The sequence below is a fragment of the Dendropsophus ebraccatus genome, chromosome 3 (assembly GCF_027789765.1).
Source record: "Dendropsophus ebraccatus isolate aDenEbr1 chromosome 3, aDenEbr1.pat, whole genome shotgun sequence".
NCBI lineage: Eukaryota > Metazoa > Chordata > Amphibia > Anura > Hylidae > Dendropsophus > Dendropsophus ebraccatus.
In genome coordinates, this window is record NC_091456.1 from 177,244,205 (window position 1) to 177,259,877 (window position 15,673).

Genomic DNA, 15,673 nt, shown 5'->3' on the forward strand with positions numbered 1-15,673 from the left:
GACTACGAGCTGTCATCAATGGGAGGGAAAGAGTGGCATATCCGGAAAAGGAAACGAGTTTCATAAATAAATGTGTTTGTCAAGTGTAACTATATCAACTGAGGTGGGAATACCCCTTTAAATCAATTTTTTTTTTTTTTTTGTTAAATTTATTTTATTATATCTTCCCCCTTTTGAATGACCTCTATAAAGGTTACTGAGCATGCCCAGAAGCCTACCTCATTCATCGGAATGGGATAGGTCCTGGCATTACAAAGAAGCCACAGAGTTGCAGATAAAGCCGGTCAGGGACTTGTTTACATCAGCCCTCTCAGAAAGGGGGGGCGGGGCTGGAGGGGGAAACAGAGAGAAAAGCTCACACACAGTATTTTGTGTCTTCAGGAGAAAGCAGCAGCTGAGAACTGGGGGAAGGAGACTGAATAGATAATAACAAGCATGGAAGAAATTGTTAGTCCCTCTGTGGGCAACAACATATTAAAAGTTATGTTTGAATGGAATACCCCTTTAATAGTCTTGGTATATATGGAGTGAGTATGTGAGTCGCTGTGCTGCTGGGGGTTATTGTCCTGAAACGACACAAGGGTTGAGCAGCGGGGCTGTAACGTGAGCGCAGTGATGGGTGTGCGGGGTGTCGGGGGGGGGATAGACCAGCACATTCTTGGAGCGGGGCCGACAATTGATCAGCTGAAGCCCTGCAGTGTTTGCTTTCTCGCCATGTGCCGGGCTCGGTGTGAGGAGCCTTCTCTGGAGCCGCTCTGTGGTTAAATGCAGGGATTCACATAATCACATTTAATATTCGCTTCCCATCTTTACATCCATTCACTCGCTCCTTCCTTCCTTCATTAATGAAGCGGCTCTTCCTGCCGGCTTTGTGGTCAGGGCTAAACCAATATGTGGAGCCGGTAGAGTTGGTCAGGTGCCACCTCATGAATTCTGACTGATGACGCCGGGGGACGCCGCTCACCGCGCGAGAGAGCGCTTAACAGCGTCTTCATAACGGACAGATTGTTGGGGTGGGCTGGGCGCCAGCCTCTGGGCGCGGGCCGTGATAGTAGGACCATATATGTACCATCTCCTGGCTGAACCGGAGCGGTCATCTGTAGCAGTCCTGGAGGGGGTTGACCCCCCCAGGCCTGGGAAGACCTCCGGAAACGTCCGAGCTTCCTGCATACAAGAAGAGCTTGTTCTTTTTATTGATTGATTTTTTTTATTTTTTTTTATTTTACGATTTCTAAACAAGATGGACGTCCTAATCTGGGAAATCTCCAGAAACACTTGGGCCTGAGCTGTGTATGTTTTCTCTACAAACAGGTTGTGGGACCTGGCACTTCTGCAGAAAGAGAGGGAGACATCAGTCTGGGATTCCTGCTGATATGGCGGGGGGCAGTCACCATACCCAATAGTCCAGAGGCGGTCACATGGTCGATAGAGGGTCTGTGACTGGTCGGAGATGGGCATCTGATCAGCACCAAAGCGGTGCAACATGTACTCCAGCAAAAAAAAAAATCAACTGGTGCCACAAAGTGCCAGAGATTTGTAGTTAACTTCTATTAAAAAGTCTCCAGTCTTCCAGTACTTATCAGCTGCTGTATGTCTTGCCGGAAGCTGTGTATTCTTTCCAGACTTAACAGAAGTAAATAAAAAAAATCTGTGGCACTTTCTGACACCAGTTGATTTGAAAGAAAAAAAAAATTGCCGGAGAATCCCTTTAATTCCAGCACGCACGATTTAGATGTTAAGGCAGATTAGGAAATAGGGGCAATGAGGTGTTCCCTTGGCTGCAAAAGCAGAGACGATAGCCAATAGAGAGAGCGCTGGGAAGAAAGCAGAGGGCAGGAGAAGACTGGGAGAGGTAATGTATAACAGTTTAGACCAAGGGCTGCACGGACATCGATATATATATCTCCCTTTCTAAAGGATCATCAAGCCCACAGGTGCCAAACCTGCCACCCTCCAGCTGTTGCAGAACTACAATACCCATCATGCCTGGACAGCCAAAGTCTGTCCAGGCGTGATGGGAATAGTAGAGGGCCAAAAGTTTAGCACCAATGTTTTAGACCCTCAACACAAATTACATGAGTTACACAGGACGATTATTGTGCAAATTATTATGCCGTTCGTTGTTATACCGCTAACCGTTTTGTGTAAGCAGGCTACGCTCATATGACCAGTGAGAAATCGTTCATCGTTCGTTTGGTGCTGACACCAAAACCATTGTTAATCGTTCACTGTAATTCCACATTCGTTCACTAATTGTTCAGTGTTATTCCAAATTCGTTCCTCCTTTTGTTGGGATCAGGTGGAGTAAACGATGGTAGTAACAATGGTAACAAACCACTATCCTGTGTAATATGGGGAACCATTTCAGGTTAATGATAAACAATCTCATTTGCGTTGTTTATTGGTAAAGTGATATTGTCTCTCCCCCTTTCCATGTCAGGAGTTCTCAGCACCGTTATATTCTGGACTTTCCATATCTTACCGTATAAAGGATTTCTTTGTGGCCTTTCCCCTCAAAAATGCATGTTTGTAGACAGTGTGGTAGAGGCTGGGCTTAACAGCCGTGGTGGCCTATATTTGACCACATTGGCGCAGTATACCCGCCCCCTCTGTGACGACATTGTTATATAGGCCCCTCCGCAGCCATTGGAATAGGCTGACCTAGAGGCCTAGGTCCCACCCCCTCTAGGTCAGCCTATTCCACTCACTGCAGAGGGGGGCCTACGGTGCCAATGTGGACGGAGATATGAGGATCCACAGCCTTTAAGCCCCGCCCCTATGACACTTTCCACCAACAATAACATGCATTTTTGAAGGGAGAGACCACAAAGAAATTCTTTATACAGTTAGATATGAAATGTCCAGAATACAAGCTTAAGAACGGTGCTGAGAACTCCTGATATGGAAAGGGAGGGACAGTATCACTTTAATAGTTAAAAGTCGCTTTGTCTGATAGGACCCTAAGCTAAATGACCACTGAGGACACTGACACACGTTTTCACGTTTTATTTCTGAGTCCCTTCTCACATTTTATATTTTCACCCCCCCCAAAACCTGCCTCAGCCCTGGAAATAGGTGCAGCCACAGTCCAGCGTTGTTCCTCTGCCAGCGATGGCTCCCCCGGCACCGTCCACCACTGACGTCCACTCTAGTTAAAACATGGCCGCGTCTCCGTGCATCCTGCGCTGTGATTTATGCCGCGTTTCCGATGATAATTCACAGAAGACTTTCCCAGTTCCAAAAGTGTGACAACTCGTAGCTGCGCTCTTTGTTACCGCTGCTGAGACATTTGGTTTCAATTAAGAGAGTGAACCTTCCGCCAGGAGCGAAGAGACCACCTTAGAGATAAAAATTTGAGATTTCCAAGAAACATACCAGAGAGCGGATTTCAGACCATCGGAAATGAAGAGACTGAGAAGGCCGCTCCAAGACCGGGGGATTATGATCAGCCAGGGCTCAGATTGCACCATGATAAGTCACCATGTGGCTGCCCAGACCCGCTGTCTACCGCACACCATACGTGATAGAGTCCCTGGCTCCCTCCGCTCCCGGACACTCCTTTTCCCACCCTGCCTTCGAGGTGGCTCAGACTATCTGTGATGAAGACGGCCCTTTGTTTCTGTAGAGAGTGGTTAACCTCCTCACACGGTGTTTATTTTCCTTCCCACGTCCCTTACGGACAGCGATGTTCCTCAGCTGCTCGGCCTCGGCAGGCAGGACCATGTTGACTCGGCCTCGGGTCATAGACTCTGCTTAGTTTTAATAAGCGCCACTTATTCTACAGCTCTCATGGTCCGCTACATGACATGACAGCCATTGGGCTTCACCGCAGCCAGTATGTGTGGTCAGAAAATGACTTTTTGTTTTGTCCTTCCTCACGGATATTTTTTTTTTTTTTTTATTATTATTCCAGGTTATGGTATTCTGCTGCCACATTGCAGAGTTGTGTGTCCCTTTTAAAGGGGTTATCCAGCACTACAAAAACACGGCCACTTTCTTCCAGAGACAGCCCCTTTCTTGTCTCCAGCTTGGGCGGGGTTTTGCTGCTCTGTTCCATTGAAGTGAATGGAGGTTAATTGCAAACTGCACCTGAACTGAAGACAAGAGTCGTGTTGTCTCTGAAAGAAAGTGGCCACTCAAAAAGCTCTGGGGGTGGCTTATGTCTCCCAGAACTAAGAGGTCAGGCAGTAAAATTCCATAACCCCTCACCCCTATTTCCCCTTATTTCACCCTCATACACTTTATATTGACACTTCGGTCTACCTAAGTATAAAGTATAGGGCCTTTAAAGGGGTACTCCGGTGAAATAGTTTTTCTTTGAAAACCTCTGGTGTCAGAAAATTATAAAGATTTTTAATTTTACTTTTATTTTAAAATCTCAAGGCTTCCAGTACTTATCAGCTGCTGTATGTCCTGCAGAAAGTAGTGTATTCTTTCCAGTCTGACACAGTGCTCTCTGCTGCCACCTCTGTCCATGTCAGGAACTGTCCAGAGCAGGAGAGGTTTTCTATGGGGATTTTCTCCTGACATGGACAGAGGTGGCAGCAGAGAGCACTGTGTCCGACTGGAAAAAATACACCACTTTCTGCAGGACATACAGCAGCTGATAAGTACTGGAAGACTTTAGATATTTTAGATATTTAGATAGAAGTTAATTACAAATCTATATAACTGACATCAGTTGATAGTAGCAGATGTGCTGTTCCTCTGCTCTTCCTAGAAATGGATAATTAAAGAGTCAATTGGGTGTTACTACTTTGGGGGTGGGGTTCCTGTATTGTCTGGCTTTGGTGTCACACTGTGTAGGGACACGCCCCCAACTGGTAACACCCAGTTGACTCAAAGGACAACTCTGACGCTGATAAAAAAAACAAATCAATCAATCATAAACAGTTTTCCCACTTACCATCCCTCCTGATTCTGTCTCAGTTTGGATTTCCCGCTGTTTGCAGGTCCCTGAAGCTCCAGTTGGTGTCTTCATTTTTCTTCACTTCCTGGTTTGGGCTTTCCCATGATGCACTTTGTCTCCTGTGATGTCTAACTGACTCTGTAAAACTGATAGATGGCTTACATCTTGTTCAGCCAATCAGAGCTGAGCAACCTGTGTCATCTGACAAAGGGAGGCTGGCCTAACAGGGCTTAGACCCGCCTCCCTCTTGATGATGTCATTTTCACAAAATGGCTGCGACAGAGCATCCTGGGGTCAACAGTCATCAGGTAAGAAGGAGTTTACCTCACTTCCTGGGGGGGGGGGGGTGGAGGGGGGAAAAGATAGGGAAGGGGAGTAGATAGGTGATTGATGGATATTACAACGTTATATAACTTTGTAATTTGTTTCAATTGGAGTGCCCCTTTAAGTTATACATTTCTAGAAATAACAAAAGAATCTCCGCACACAGAGCTATAAGATGTGCTGTGACTGGTTATTTCACAGGGGACAGAAAATTTGTATTAAATTGGGCAGGTCTGGGGCCATAGGTCCTCTTTAAGGGATGAAGAAAAGCTCAGTGTGATCAGTGACTGCAAACACAAGGGTGGAAAATGGAAATAAGGATGTGATGGATGGAGCTAGGCTGCAATAGCGGCCACCGCCAGTAGAGCGGCGCTAAGCTTTAATACCATTTTACCTGTATATAGTGTTATCTCTATCTTTTGAAGGCATTAATGCTTTTCATCTTCTTTATTTCAGCACTGACTCCAAATTGTTGGAAGAAGCCACCATTTCAATTTGCAAGGCATTAAGTAAGTAACAGATGTGCATGAAGGACCTGAGAGGAAGAGGGTCAAAGCTATATAGATTAGTAAATTACTTCTATTTAAAAATCTAAAGTCTTCCTGTATTTATCAGCTGCTGTATGTCCTGCATGAAGCTGTGTATTCTTTCCAGTCTGACACAGTGCTCTCTGCTGCCACCTCTGGCCATGTCAGGTACTGTCCAGAGCAGGAGGGGATTTCTATGGGGATTTGCTAGTGCTCTGGACAGATTTACATGCAGATTTTCTGTGCCAGTTTTGCACCAAAATCCCTTTGTATTTCACCTACAAACCCTTGTCATTTTCAGGGCATAGCTCATACTGCATGAAACTTCTATGGCATGTCCACAGGACGCACTACTTTACTACACATCTGGGCCCATAGAGGCGGCAATAGTGGGGAGGTCATTCTGAACCCTGTTGGTCAAAGTGGAATCACTGCAAATGTCGGCTCTGCGTTCCTTCTCCTGATCAGTAGGGTCACAGTCAGTAGAAACTTTTGACACATCTCAATGACATGTCCCAACGTTTTTCCTAATATAAAATAGCCGCTCTATCATTGTGCTCTATGGTCTAATCTTTACATTTCCTTTTCAGTTGAGAACAACCCAAGAACAGGAAATCTTGGCGCTCTCATCAGAGTATTCTTATCGAGGACAAAAGAGCTGAAGATATCGGCAGAATGTCAGAAGTAAGTGAGTGAGACCAGGCCTCCTGCGTATGTTAAGGCCCTATTCCACAGAACGTTTATCGGCCGTATTCAGCCGATATCGGCTATTACAGCCGATAATCGTCCTGTGGAATAGAAGGCAACTATCAGCCGACATCACTCATGTCAGCTGATCGTTGTGTCTTGTCTTTCAACCAGTTTGAAAAACAAACAAATGACTGAGATAGCAGCGATTTGCTGCCATCGCTCAGTGGAATAGGAGCGGGGGCAGCAGACCGCCACTATCCTCTATGGGCTGCCCGGACAATCTAGCGATCACTCGGGCAGCTCCCCGCGGCCCCTCCCGCACTAACCCACTCACTGCCGGCACGTGGAATATCGGTGGCAGCGAGCGGGGAACAAGGAGCAAGTGAGCGCTGACAGCGCTCATTTGCTTCTCACTGTCGGCCCCTGGAATAGCGCCTTTTCAGGGCTGTGGAGTTGGAGCTAGCTTTGGCTGGAGTCGGAAAAAAAAATGTTCCGACTCCAGCTTTAAAAAAATCTTTAAAAAATGTAGAATTGAATTTTAATATGAACTTTACAAGTTTTGCTCATAAATGTGTATTATGAGCAACATTCTAATAGGACACTGGCCCTATTACATAAGGGGGGGGGGGGTCATGGAAAAGTCACTTTTTGGCAGTTTGTTTCTGAGCTGGAAGAGTCCATTGTGTAGGGGGAGATCTGTGATGGTCTCTTCCTGGATGCTGGGTGACTGTATATGAGCAGCAGTGTAATATGAAGATATCCTGTGTAATATAGAGGAGGAGAAGACATAAGTAGTGTAGCTGTAACCTCTGTCCTCAGTGGGGTGTTTTCTCTCTGGGAGAAGATTGTGTGTTTTTCTTCCATGTTCTATGGCTGCAGCAGGCTGTGTATGTGTGCTATGACTACAGCATTCTGTGTGTGTGTGTTATGGCTGCAGCAGGCTGTGTGTATGTGTGCTATAGCTGCAGCAGGCTGTGTGGGTGTGCTATAGCTGCAGCAGGCTGTGTGGGTGTGTGTGTATGCTATGGCTGCAGCAGGCTGTGTGGGTGTGTGTGTGCATGCTATTGCGTGCCCCCACAGTGACCTTCTATATCACTATGTGTGACCCCCCTCTATATCACTATGTGTGACCCCCTGTATATCACTATGGCTGACCTCTATATTACAGGGATCTGGCATTGTTAGCAGTGTTTCTTGTATGGTGAATATTTAGTTAGAAACTGTCAGCAGGAAAAGACCACCTGCTCCATCTAGTCTAGTTGTGAGTTGTTCAGGACATGGAGGCTGGAGACTGGCTGCATCCACTGCACACACAGGAGAAGCTGCTTTATGTCTTTCCTTATTCCCTCAGAAGTCGCCCCAGGATCATGTAGGACATTAGGGAGAAGCTGCTGAGCCAGTGTGATAAATAACTCCCCTGGTATATGACCGGCCATTTATGAAGGAGCAGGAGTCGGAGTCGGTCCTGATAAAATTCAGGAGTCTGAGTTGGAGTCGGAGCTGCGAGTTACCGACTCCACATCCCTGCTTTACATCAGCCATAGTCTCCCTCCACAATGCCCCCTCCTCGAATGTGGACAATATACTGTCTATGAATGGCCTCTAAGGGTGGGATGAATGCTAACCTCCTTGTTATGTTCCGGCACAGAGGTCCCCACGGATCACAATGTAGTGTGAACCCAGCCTTTTATTTAAAAAGCTCAAGTCTTCCAGTACTTATCAGCTGCTGTATGTCCTGCAGGAAGTGGTGTATTCTTTCCAGTCTGACACAGTGCTCTCTGCTGCCACCTCTGTCCATGTCAGGAACTGTCCAGAGCAGGAGAGGTTTTCTATGGGGATTTGCTCCTGCTCTGGACGGTTCCTGACATGGACAGAGGTGGCAGCAGAGAGCACTGTCAGACAGGAAAGAATACATCACTTCCTGCAGGACATACAACAGCTGATGAGTATGGGAAGACTGGATTTTTTTTTTTTTAAATAGAAGTAAATTACAAATCTATCTAACTTTCTGACACCAATGGATTTGGGAAAAAAAAATATTTTTCACCATAATACCCCTTTAAAATGAATGAGCCCACCATAGTTTAACAGCATTTAGCATCATTTTAAGAAAACTTTTGACTCATAAAAACACCTGGAGGTTTTTTTTCCGTCCGTGGATTGGGTGATGAGACCTAATTTTTGGAGCAAGCAGGGTGATTCTTTCAGCCAAGCGAGTCTCTCCTCGCTGCAAAAGACTAGTTCTATAGAATCCATCTGCTACATATGATAGTAACTCTTTCTTCTAGAGCAGAGTGGTGGTCAGTGACCTAGAAAATGAACCGTCAATATTGGGAGGGGAATACCCCTTTAAGATCCTGGCAGGAGGATTTGTTATATCTAAAAGACTTTTCTTTCTTGCAGTCAACTCTTCATCTGGCAAGCCCACAACGCCCTCTTCATAATCTGCTGTCTCCTGAAAGTGTTCATCTCCCAGGTGTCTGAGGAGGAGCTGCTACTCCACTTCTCATATCAGAAGAAAGAGCCCGGATCATACGGTAAGTGAGAAGCCCCAGGGGGAGACATTGCGGATGGTTCTTATCACCATCATAGAGGTTCAGCAAGTGACACTGCAGACTGAATCACACCGTCCCCAATGTGTAAGGGCTGTATTACACACAACGATTATCGTGCAAAAAATCGCTATATCTTTCAAATTTAACCGATAATCGCTCTGTGTAATTGCAGGCAATGATCAGAAAATCTTTCGTATGTCGTTGATCATTGATTTCGACCTGAACCTAAAATTATGGTTAATCGTTCGCTGTAATTTCACATTCGTTCGCTCAGGTTCCCTATTTGTTCACTAATCGTTCAGTGTAATGGTGCGTTTACACAGACAGATTTATCTGACAGATTTTGGAAGCCAAAACCAGGAATGCATTTGAAAAGAGGAGAAATCTCAGTCTTTCCTTTATGACCCAATCCCTGTTTATGGTCTGTTCCTGGCTTTGGCTTCAAAAATCTGTCAGATAAATCTGCCTGTGTAAACGCACCATAATTGCACATTGTTCATTGTTTTGCTGGGATCAGAAGGAATAAACAATCATAGTAGCGATCCCAATAACGATCATAGTAACGATCGTATCTAACCACCATCGTTCTGTGTAATATGGACAATGATTTCAGGTTAACGATAAACAATCTCGTTTGCGATCGTCTATCGTTCATCGTTAATAATCGCTCTGTGTAATAGGACCCTTACTTGCTGCTCCCTGGGGAGATCCCTGAAGGATGTTCCTTCCCCATAATGGCAGATTCTTCCCAGCGTGAGGGATCAAAACAAGAGTTGCCACATAAAATAGGTGGCGGCACTGAGTAGACGCCACCCTCCATAGCTCACCAGTTACTGACACACTTGCCCGTGTGGATTTCTCTCACCAATAATCTACAAGCCCAGAGCTCATTGGTCAGTCTGCAGTAGAGGATTTTAGGAAGGGAAGCCGTGTTATTCCCTATATGACCTCTAGGTGGCAGTAAAGGAGTTGCCTTGGACACCTTTTGACATGAATATATATTTTACCTTTGTTAGTGCAACTTTCTATCCCAAGGTAATCACTGAGTTTGAGTCTCTATTAAGTTATTATTTTTCCCACCCTATTGTATGCGTTTTGCTATCTGTTTGGGGGTGGGGGGTGTTCCTCCTGGTAATAGATACTGAACGGGAGGGCCAGGGTGCTGCTGTTTTTTTTTTTTTTAGCTCTCTTGTATCAGCATAGCTTCCTCTCCCAGAAGGAAGAGAGCTTGCTCTGTGGTGCCACCTAGTTAAGGTAGCTTTCCAGCAACTTAAAGAGTAACTATCATGTTTTGATTTATTGCAGAAATCAGTAGTATAAGCGATTTTAAGAAACTCTGTAATAGGTTTCATCAGCCAAAAAAGCCTCCTTCTGTACTCAAGAAGCAATCTCCCAGCCTCCCCCCCTGACTTCTTATCTGTGCATTATCAGGCAAACACGTCTTCATTACAGAGAAGCCAGTGAAGACGGGTTCTGCTCTCTCCATTGTAAGCCTATGAAGGGGGGAGGGGCTGAGGGAGATGAGGGAGCAGGAAGAGGTGACATGAAGGTCAGCTGTTTGTAGACTCTCTGGGCACCTAAACTGCAGGATTCTGGGGTCAGAAAGGTTAGTGCTTATCTATGAACTTACTGAGAGAAGATTGCAGGGTGTTGTGCTGTGCAGGACTGCTCCGTGCTCAGTCACTCCTAACAGCTCCTCCCCTCTCCATAGCCCCATAATGGAGACAGAAATCCTGCTTCATTTGATGTGAGGGGGGAGGCTGGGAGATTGCTTTTTCAGTGCAGAAGGAAACTCTTTTAGTACATAAAACCTATTACAGAGTTTATTAAAATCGCTTGTACTGTTGATATTTAATGTTTTCAGAAAAATGACCCTGAAATGACAGTTACGCTTTAATATTCGGTCCCTTTTAAAGAACCTTGAAGCATTTCTGGTGACTATTAACCAGGCCTGAATCTCCCTTCCAAAAGAGTCATTGGCCCTATAGGGCCATCTGGAAACTGTCCAGAATTCCGGGTGCATTGCTTGACAGCCGAGGCCAGCACCTTTCCCTGGGCAACTGCTGACGCTGGCCCTTTAAGTGTACATGTTTCTAATTTGAAGTTCATATAGTTCAATGCGGAGCCGTGTTTTACAGGGCTGGGAGCCATTGGCTCTGGGCTCTGGCAATCACTCTTCTGACCGGAGATAGAATTATGCCTTTGGCAACAAGAAGCCGCTCTGCCCCCCCCCCCCCCCCAAACACTGCAGCGCATGAGTGATGTCACTTATGGGCTTGCAAAGTCAGAAGGTGTACTTCTGAACATTACTGACTTGGTTATGTTTTGCAGTCCAATAGACTGTCCTTGGGATAATACCCCGACCATCCGCTAGTAATACTCTATTCTGTGGGTTAGGAATAACTTTTAAAGGGGTACTCCGGCAAAAATCTTTTCCTTTCAAATCATCTGGTTGCAGAAAGTTATACAGCTTTGTAATTTACTTCTATTTAATAATCTCCAGTGTTCCAGTGCTTATCAGCTGCTGTATGCCCTGCATAAATGTTGTATTCCTTCCTGTCTGATACAGTGCTCTCTGCTGCCACCTCTGTCCATGTCAGGAACTGTCCAGAGCAGGAGAGGTTTTCTATGAGGATTTGCTACAGTTATGGACAGTTCCTGACATGGACAGAGGTGGCAGCAGAGAGCACTGTGTCAGACTAGAAAGAATATACCTGCAGGACATACAGCAACTGATAAGTACTCGAAGTCTTGAGATTTTTAACTAAAAGTAATTTACAAATCTATATAACTTCCTGATATCAGTTTTTTCGAAAGAAAAAGTTGTTCTTCAGAGTACCCCTTTAATTCTGGGATAACCCCTTTAAAGTGTTTGTGTAAAACAACCGCACACACATTCCAGTCCTAGAAAACCCTTTGAAGATGATTATATTGTCAGGCGCATTCAGTAAATTGGCAGCGCTGTCTCCACCATTCAGGTTTATGAGTTTCCAGCTAGGAAGCTGAGGGCGAGCCCTTTCCCCAGGTCACGTTCTCCTGAGCTGCAGAGACTGAGATAATGTCAGGCAGCGCTGGCTCCACGCAGCAGTCCCGGCTCCAGCCACCGGCCCGGCCTGTTTACATTGCATCGTGTTAGAAATCAGCCGACCTTTTCCCCGGTGCTATCACGTTGTAGAGGAAATCCATGGAGTGCTGGGGGCGCCCTTATTGTGAGCAACACAATACATAGCGGGCTATATTAACTATATAAAGAATCCGACCCTCACTGGCCGGCCATGTGATCTCATCTCTGCCATTCGTGACTTGTTTGCTTTCCTGTACGCCACTGGATTGTTTTGTTTGCTTTTTTTCGCTTTCCTACATCTCTGTAGAGTGTTGCTTTCCTACTTGGCGCCCAGTAATGATATCGTCCAGAAAGAGAGACTCTCAGAATGTTATTTGTAAGGAAAGACGCCCTGTCTGCGACATCTTGGGGGCCCGCTGGAGAGATCGGACCTGGAATAGTATCCTGAGCGGGCATGGGTTATTTTTGGCTGATGGTCATCGTTGCCATCATCCCTAGGGATGGCAACCCAGCTTTTCCAGACTTCTGAACTCCTGATGTGCAATGGAACTTCCTGTAGGAAACTCCATGTAAGGGAGGGGGATTTACTTAAAGGGGTACTCAGCCAAAAAAATTTTATATACAGGTTGCCTAAGGGCCCTTTATACCAAGCGATTATTGTCTGTCCTTGGCCGATTACCGGCCGTTGCAGCGATAATCGTGCGGTGGAGTACATCAGGTTAAAAGGCAACGATTGGACAACATGCTTAACGTTGGCTGTTCTATGTCTTTAAACATGCTTAAAGCAACTCTGTACCCACAATCTGCCCCCCCCCCCCAAACCACTTGTACTTTCGGATAGCGGCTTTTAATCCAAGATCTGTCCTGAGGTCCGTTTGGCAGGGGATGCAGTTATTGTGCTAAAAAACCCCTTTAGGGTATAAACCCACACACCGTATATGCAGCAGATATGCAACAAATACGCAGCAGATTTGTTGGTACAGATTTGATGCTGTGTTCAGTTATTTAGATCTAATCTGCTGCGATTTTGCTGCGAGTTTCCTGCGAGTTTGCTGCGTATTGCAGCAGTAAATACGCTGCATATACGGTGTGTGGGTTTATACCCTTACACTTGCAGCCCTGTGTCGAATTGACATGGCCTAGAGAACCCATGCCCAAGGACTGCACTGCCCCTCCATCCCCCCTCCTCGCCCTCCTCATCATTAGGGATGCCCCTGGCAGGATTTCTCCTATTCACCACTTGTCTAAACACTGCACATGTGCTGGAAGTTTAAAGGGAACCTTTCACCCCCCCGTGCCGGGGTGACAGGCTCCCGACCCCCCGCTACAGCCTCTTATACTTACCTGATCCCGCCGGGTCCCGCTTCTGGATCCGGTCGGGTCACGGAGATCTCAGCCGCTGCAGCCCGGCGCGCGCTGAGAGATGAGTCCAACGCTCTGAGAGAATGACAGGAGAGTCCAGCGCTCCGGCGGGATCAGGTGATTATAGGGCGCTGTAGCGGGGGGTCGGGAGCCTGTCACCCCGGCACTGGGGGGGGGGACAGGGACAGGTTCCCTTTTAAGGCTCATGTGCAGTGTTCAGACAGGTGATAAATAGGAGAAATCGTGCCTGGGGCATTCCTAATGGTGAGGAGGGTGCGGAGGAGGGACAGAGTGGCTATGCGAGCCTAGGGCACACATTCTAGGCAACGCCAATTTGACACAGGGCTGCAAGTTTAAAAGTTGTTTTTTAGGACAACTGCGTCACAAAAGCAGCTATCTGACGGTACAAGTGGTTTAGGGGGAGGGCAGATTTTGGGTACAGAGTGGCTTTAATCACAACTATCATGACAGTGACGGTCTGCGGGTCCTCGCCTGCGTAACAGGGTCAGCTGCAGTAGACCGACACTCTCTTCAGTGGGAACGATCTAAAGACCAGGCAGCCCCTCCCCTGCTTCTCCTACTCACTGTCTGTGCGTGTAATAGCACCGGCAGGGCAGCGAGCGTGGGCAGCGTGGAACTGCCAGATCGGCACTCTCTTCCTCCTCTTAATCGCAATAGGGCCCTAACTCTCATGGATGTTAAATGCCATTGCTTCAGCATCCCTTTATTATTATTGTTATTGTTGTTGTTATTATTATTATTATTATTATTATTATTATTATTATTTTATTATTATTTTATTTTTATTTTTTTTACCTACAGTGGCCTAGAGGGAACATTCATGTTACGTAATAGGAGCTTGGGACAGGTACCCTTTGACTTAAGATATCATTAGGGAACCGGGCCATTCAATAGTAGCTTGATGGGGAAAACAAACAAAAGACTAGATTGGAGTCAGGGATTTTCCTATAGGCATATAGTGCCGTCTGCGCATCGTGTCTGTGGTCATTCCTGCGGAGATCAACTCCATGTCCAAGAGCTTACAATCTAAAAGTCCATTTAAACAGAAAGATTATCTGACAGACTATCTGCCAAGCATTTGAAGCCAAAGCCAGCAATGGATTTGAAAAGAGGAGACATCTCAGTCTTTCCTTTATGGTCTGATCTCCATTTTTATAGTCTGTTTCTGGCTTTGGCTTCAAATCTTTGGCAGATAATCTGTCAGATAATCTTTCTGTATAAATGGACCCTTAAAGGAGTGTATTTAAAGGGTCATCAGTGTAGGTCCTTATCTTAAAATTAAGAGTTAGTGATGGATGACCTTCCTCCACATCTTCCATGTGTGGCTCCACAACTCCCAGCATACTGAAAGTTGCAGAACACAGCAGTAGTGTCATGGCTTTCCTCTTTTTATCAGTAGTCCTCAGTGTGCCCCGTGTATACATTGTGGATTGAGGCTGTCCTGCTGGGGGTATGGGGTTATGTCTTTTGTTAGGCCTGGCCCGGTTTCAGGTTGTGCGGGGCCATGCGTGCACGGCCGATCGTCTTCTCGCCTCTGAACACACACAGACAGCTCCTGGTTTGTATAGTCCGTGCCCAGTGAACTGAGGTCACTCAGACAATGTGCCCACAGTCAGGGGGCGCATGTCATACTCACTTTGTGCACAGCGCTGGATAGAAAAAAAAACAGTGGACAAGTTACACCCCCCCTTTTTCTTTTTTTTTTTCTTTTTTTTCTTCTTTTTGAGCCATTGAAGAATTACGAGCATTTGGAAAGCCCTCTCTCCCCCCGACTCTGGTATTTTGCTTACCTCCCTCTCGCTCCTGAGGGAGAATCCACTCTCTTAATTCCTCTTCAGTTTTGACAGCAGAGAAACGCTGATCCAGATACAGAGGAAGCGTCTTATAAAAATCTCCGCGGGGAAAGGCACCGGGCCCCCGGCCCTGCCAGCTTTCCACCGCAAATATGTTTGGCAAAACAAGAGGAAGATGGCACTCGAGGTCAGGCCGCGATGGGCGCAATAAGCGGCAGAATGGAAAAACGACCCCGCTGTAGCTAAATCCTACAGAAAGTGTTACTGGATTAAATCATAAGACGCAGAGATGTGTCAGGAGCGGCCGGCTGTCTGAATGCTTCATTTGTTTCCAGGGCACAAATTGATCTCCTGTTAAGTAGCTGACACCAGTCTCATACACTAATGGAAATGTTATTAAACAGAAGCGCCCGTGATTGTACTGACGC

At 46.2% G+C, this 15,673-nt stretch overlaps 1 protein-coding gene across 1 annotated transcript in view; it reads left to right on the forward strand.

Annotated features, from left to right (window-relative positions):
- Positions 1–15,673, forward strand: part of DYM (dymeclin) — a 201,393-nt gene that overhangs the window by 16,900 nt on the left and 168,820 nt on the right. The window contains exons 3-5 of the mRNA XM_069963208.1: positions 5,690–5,742; positions 6,351–6,444; positions 8,854–8,987. Coding sequence (XP_069819309.1) covers positions 5,690–5,742; positions 6,351–6,444; positions 8,854–8,987 — 281 coding nt within the window. The remainder of the gene's footprint in view (positions 1–5,689; positions 5,743–6,350; positions 6,445–8,853; positions 8,988–15,673) is intronic.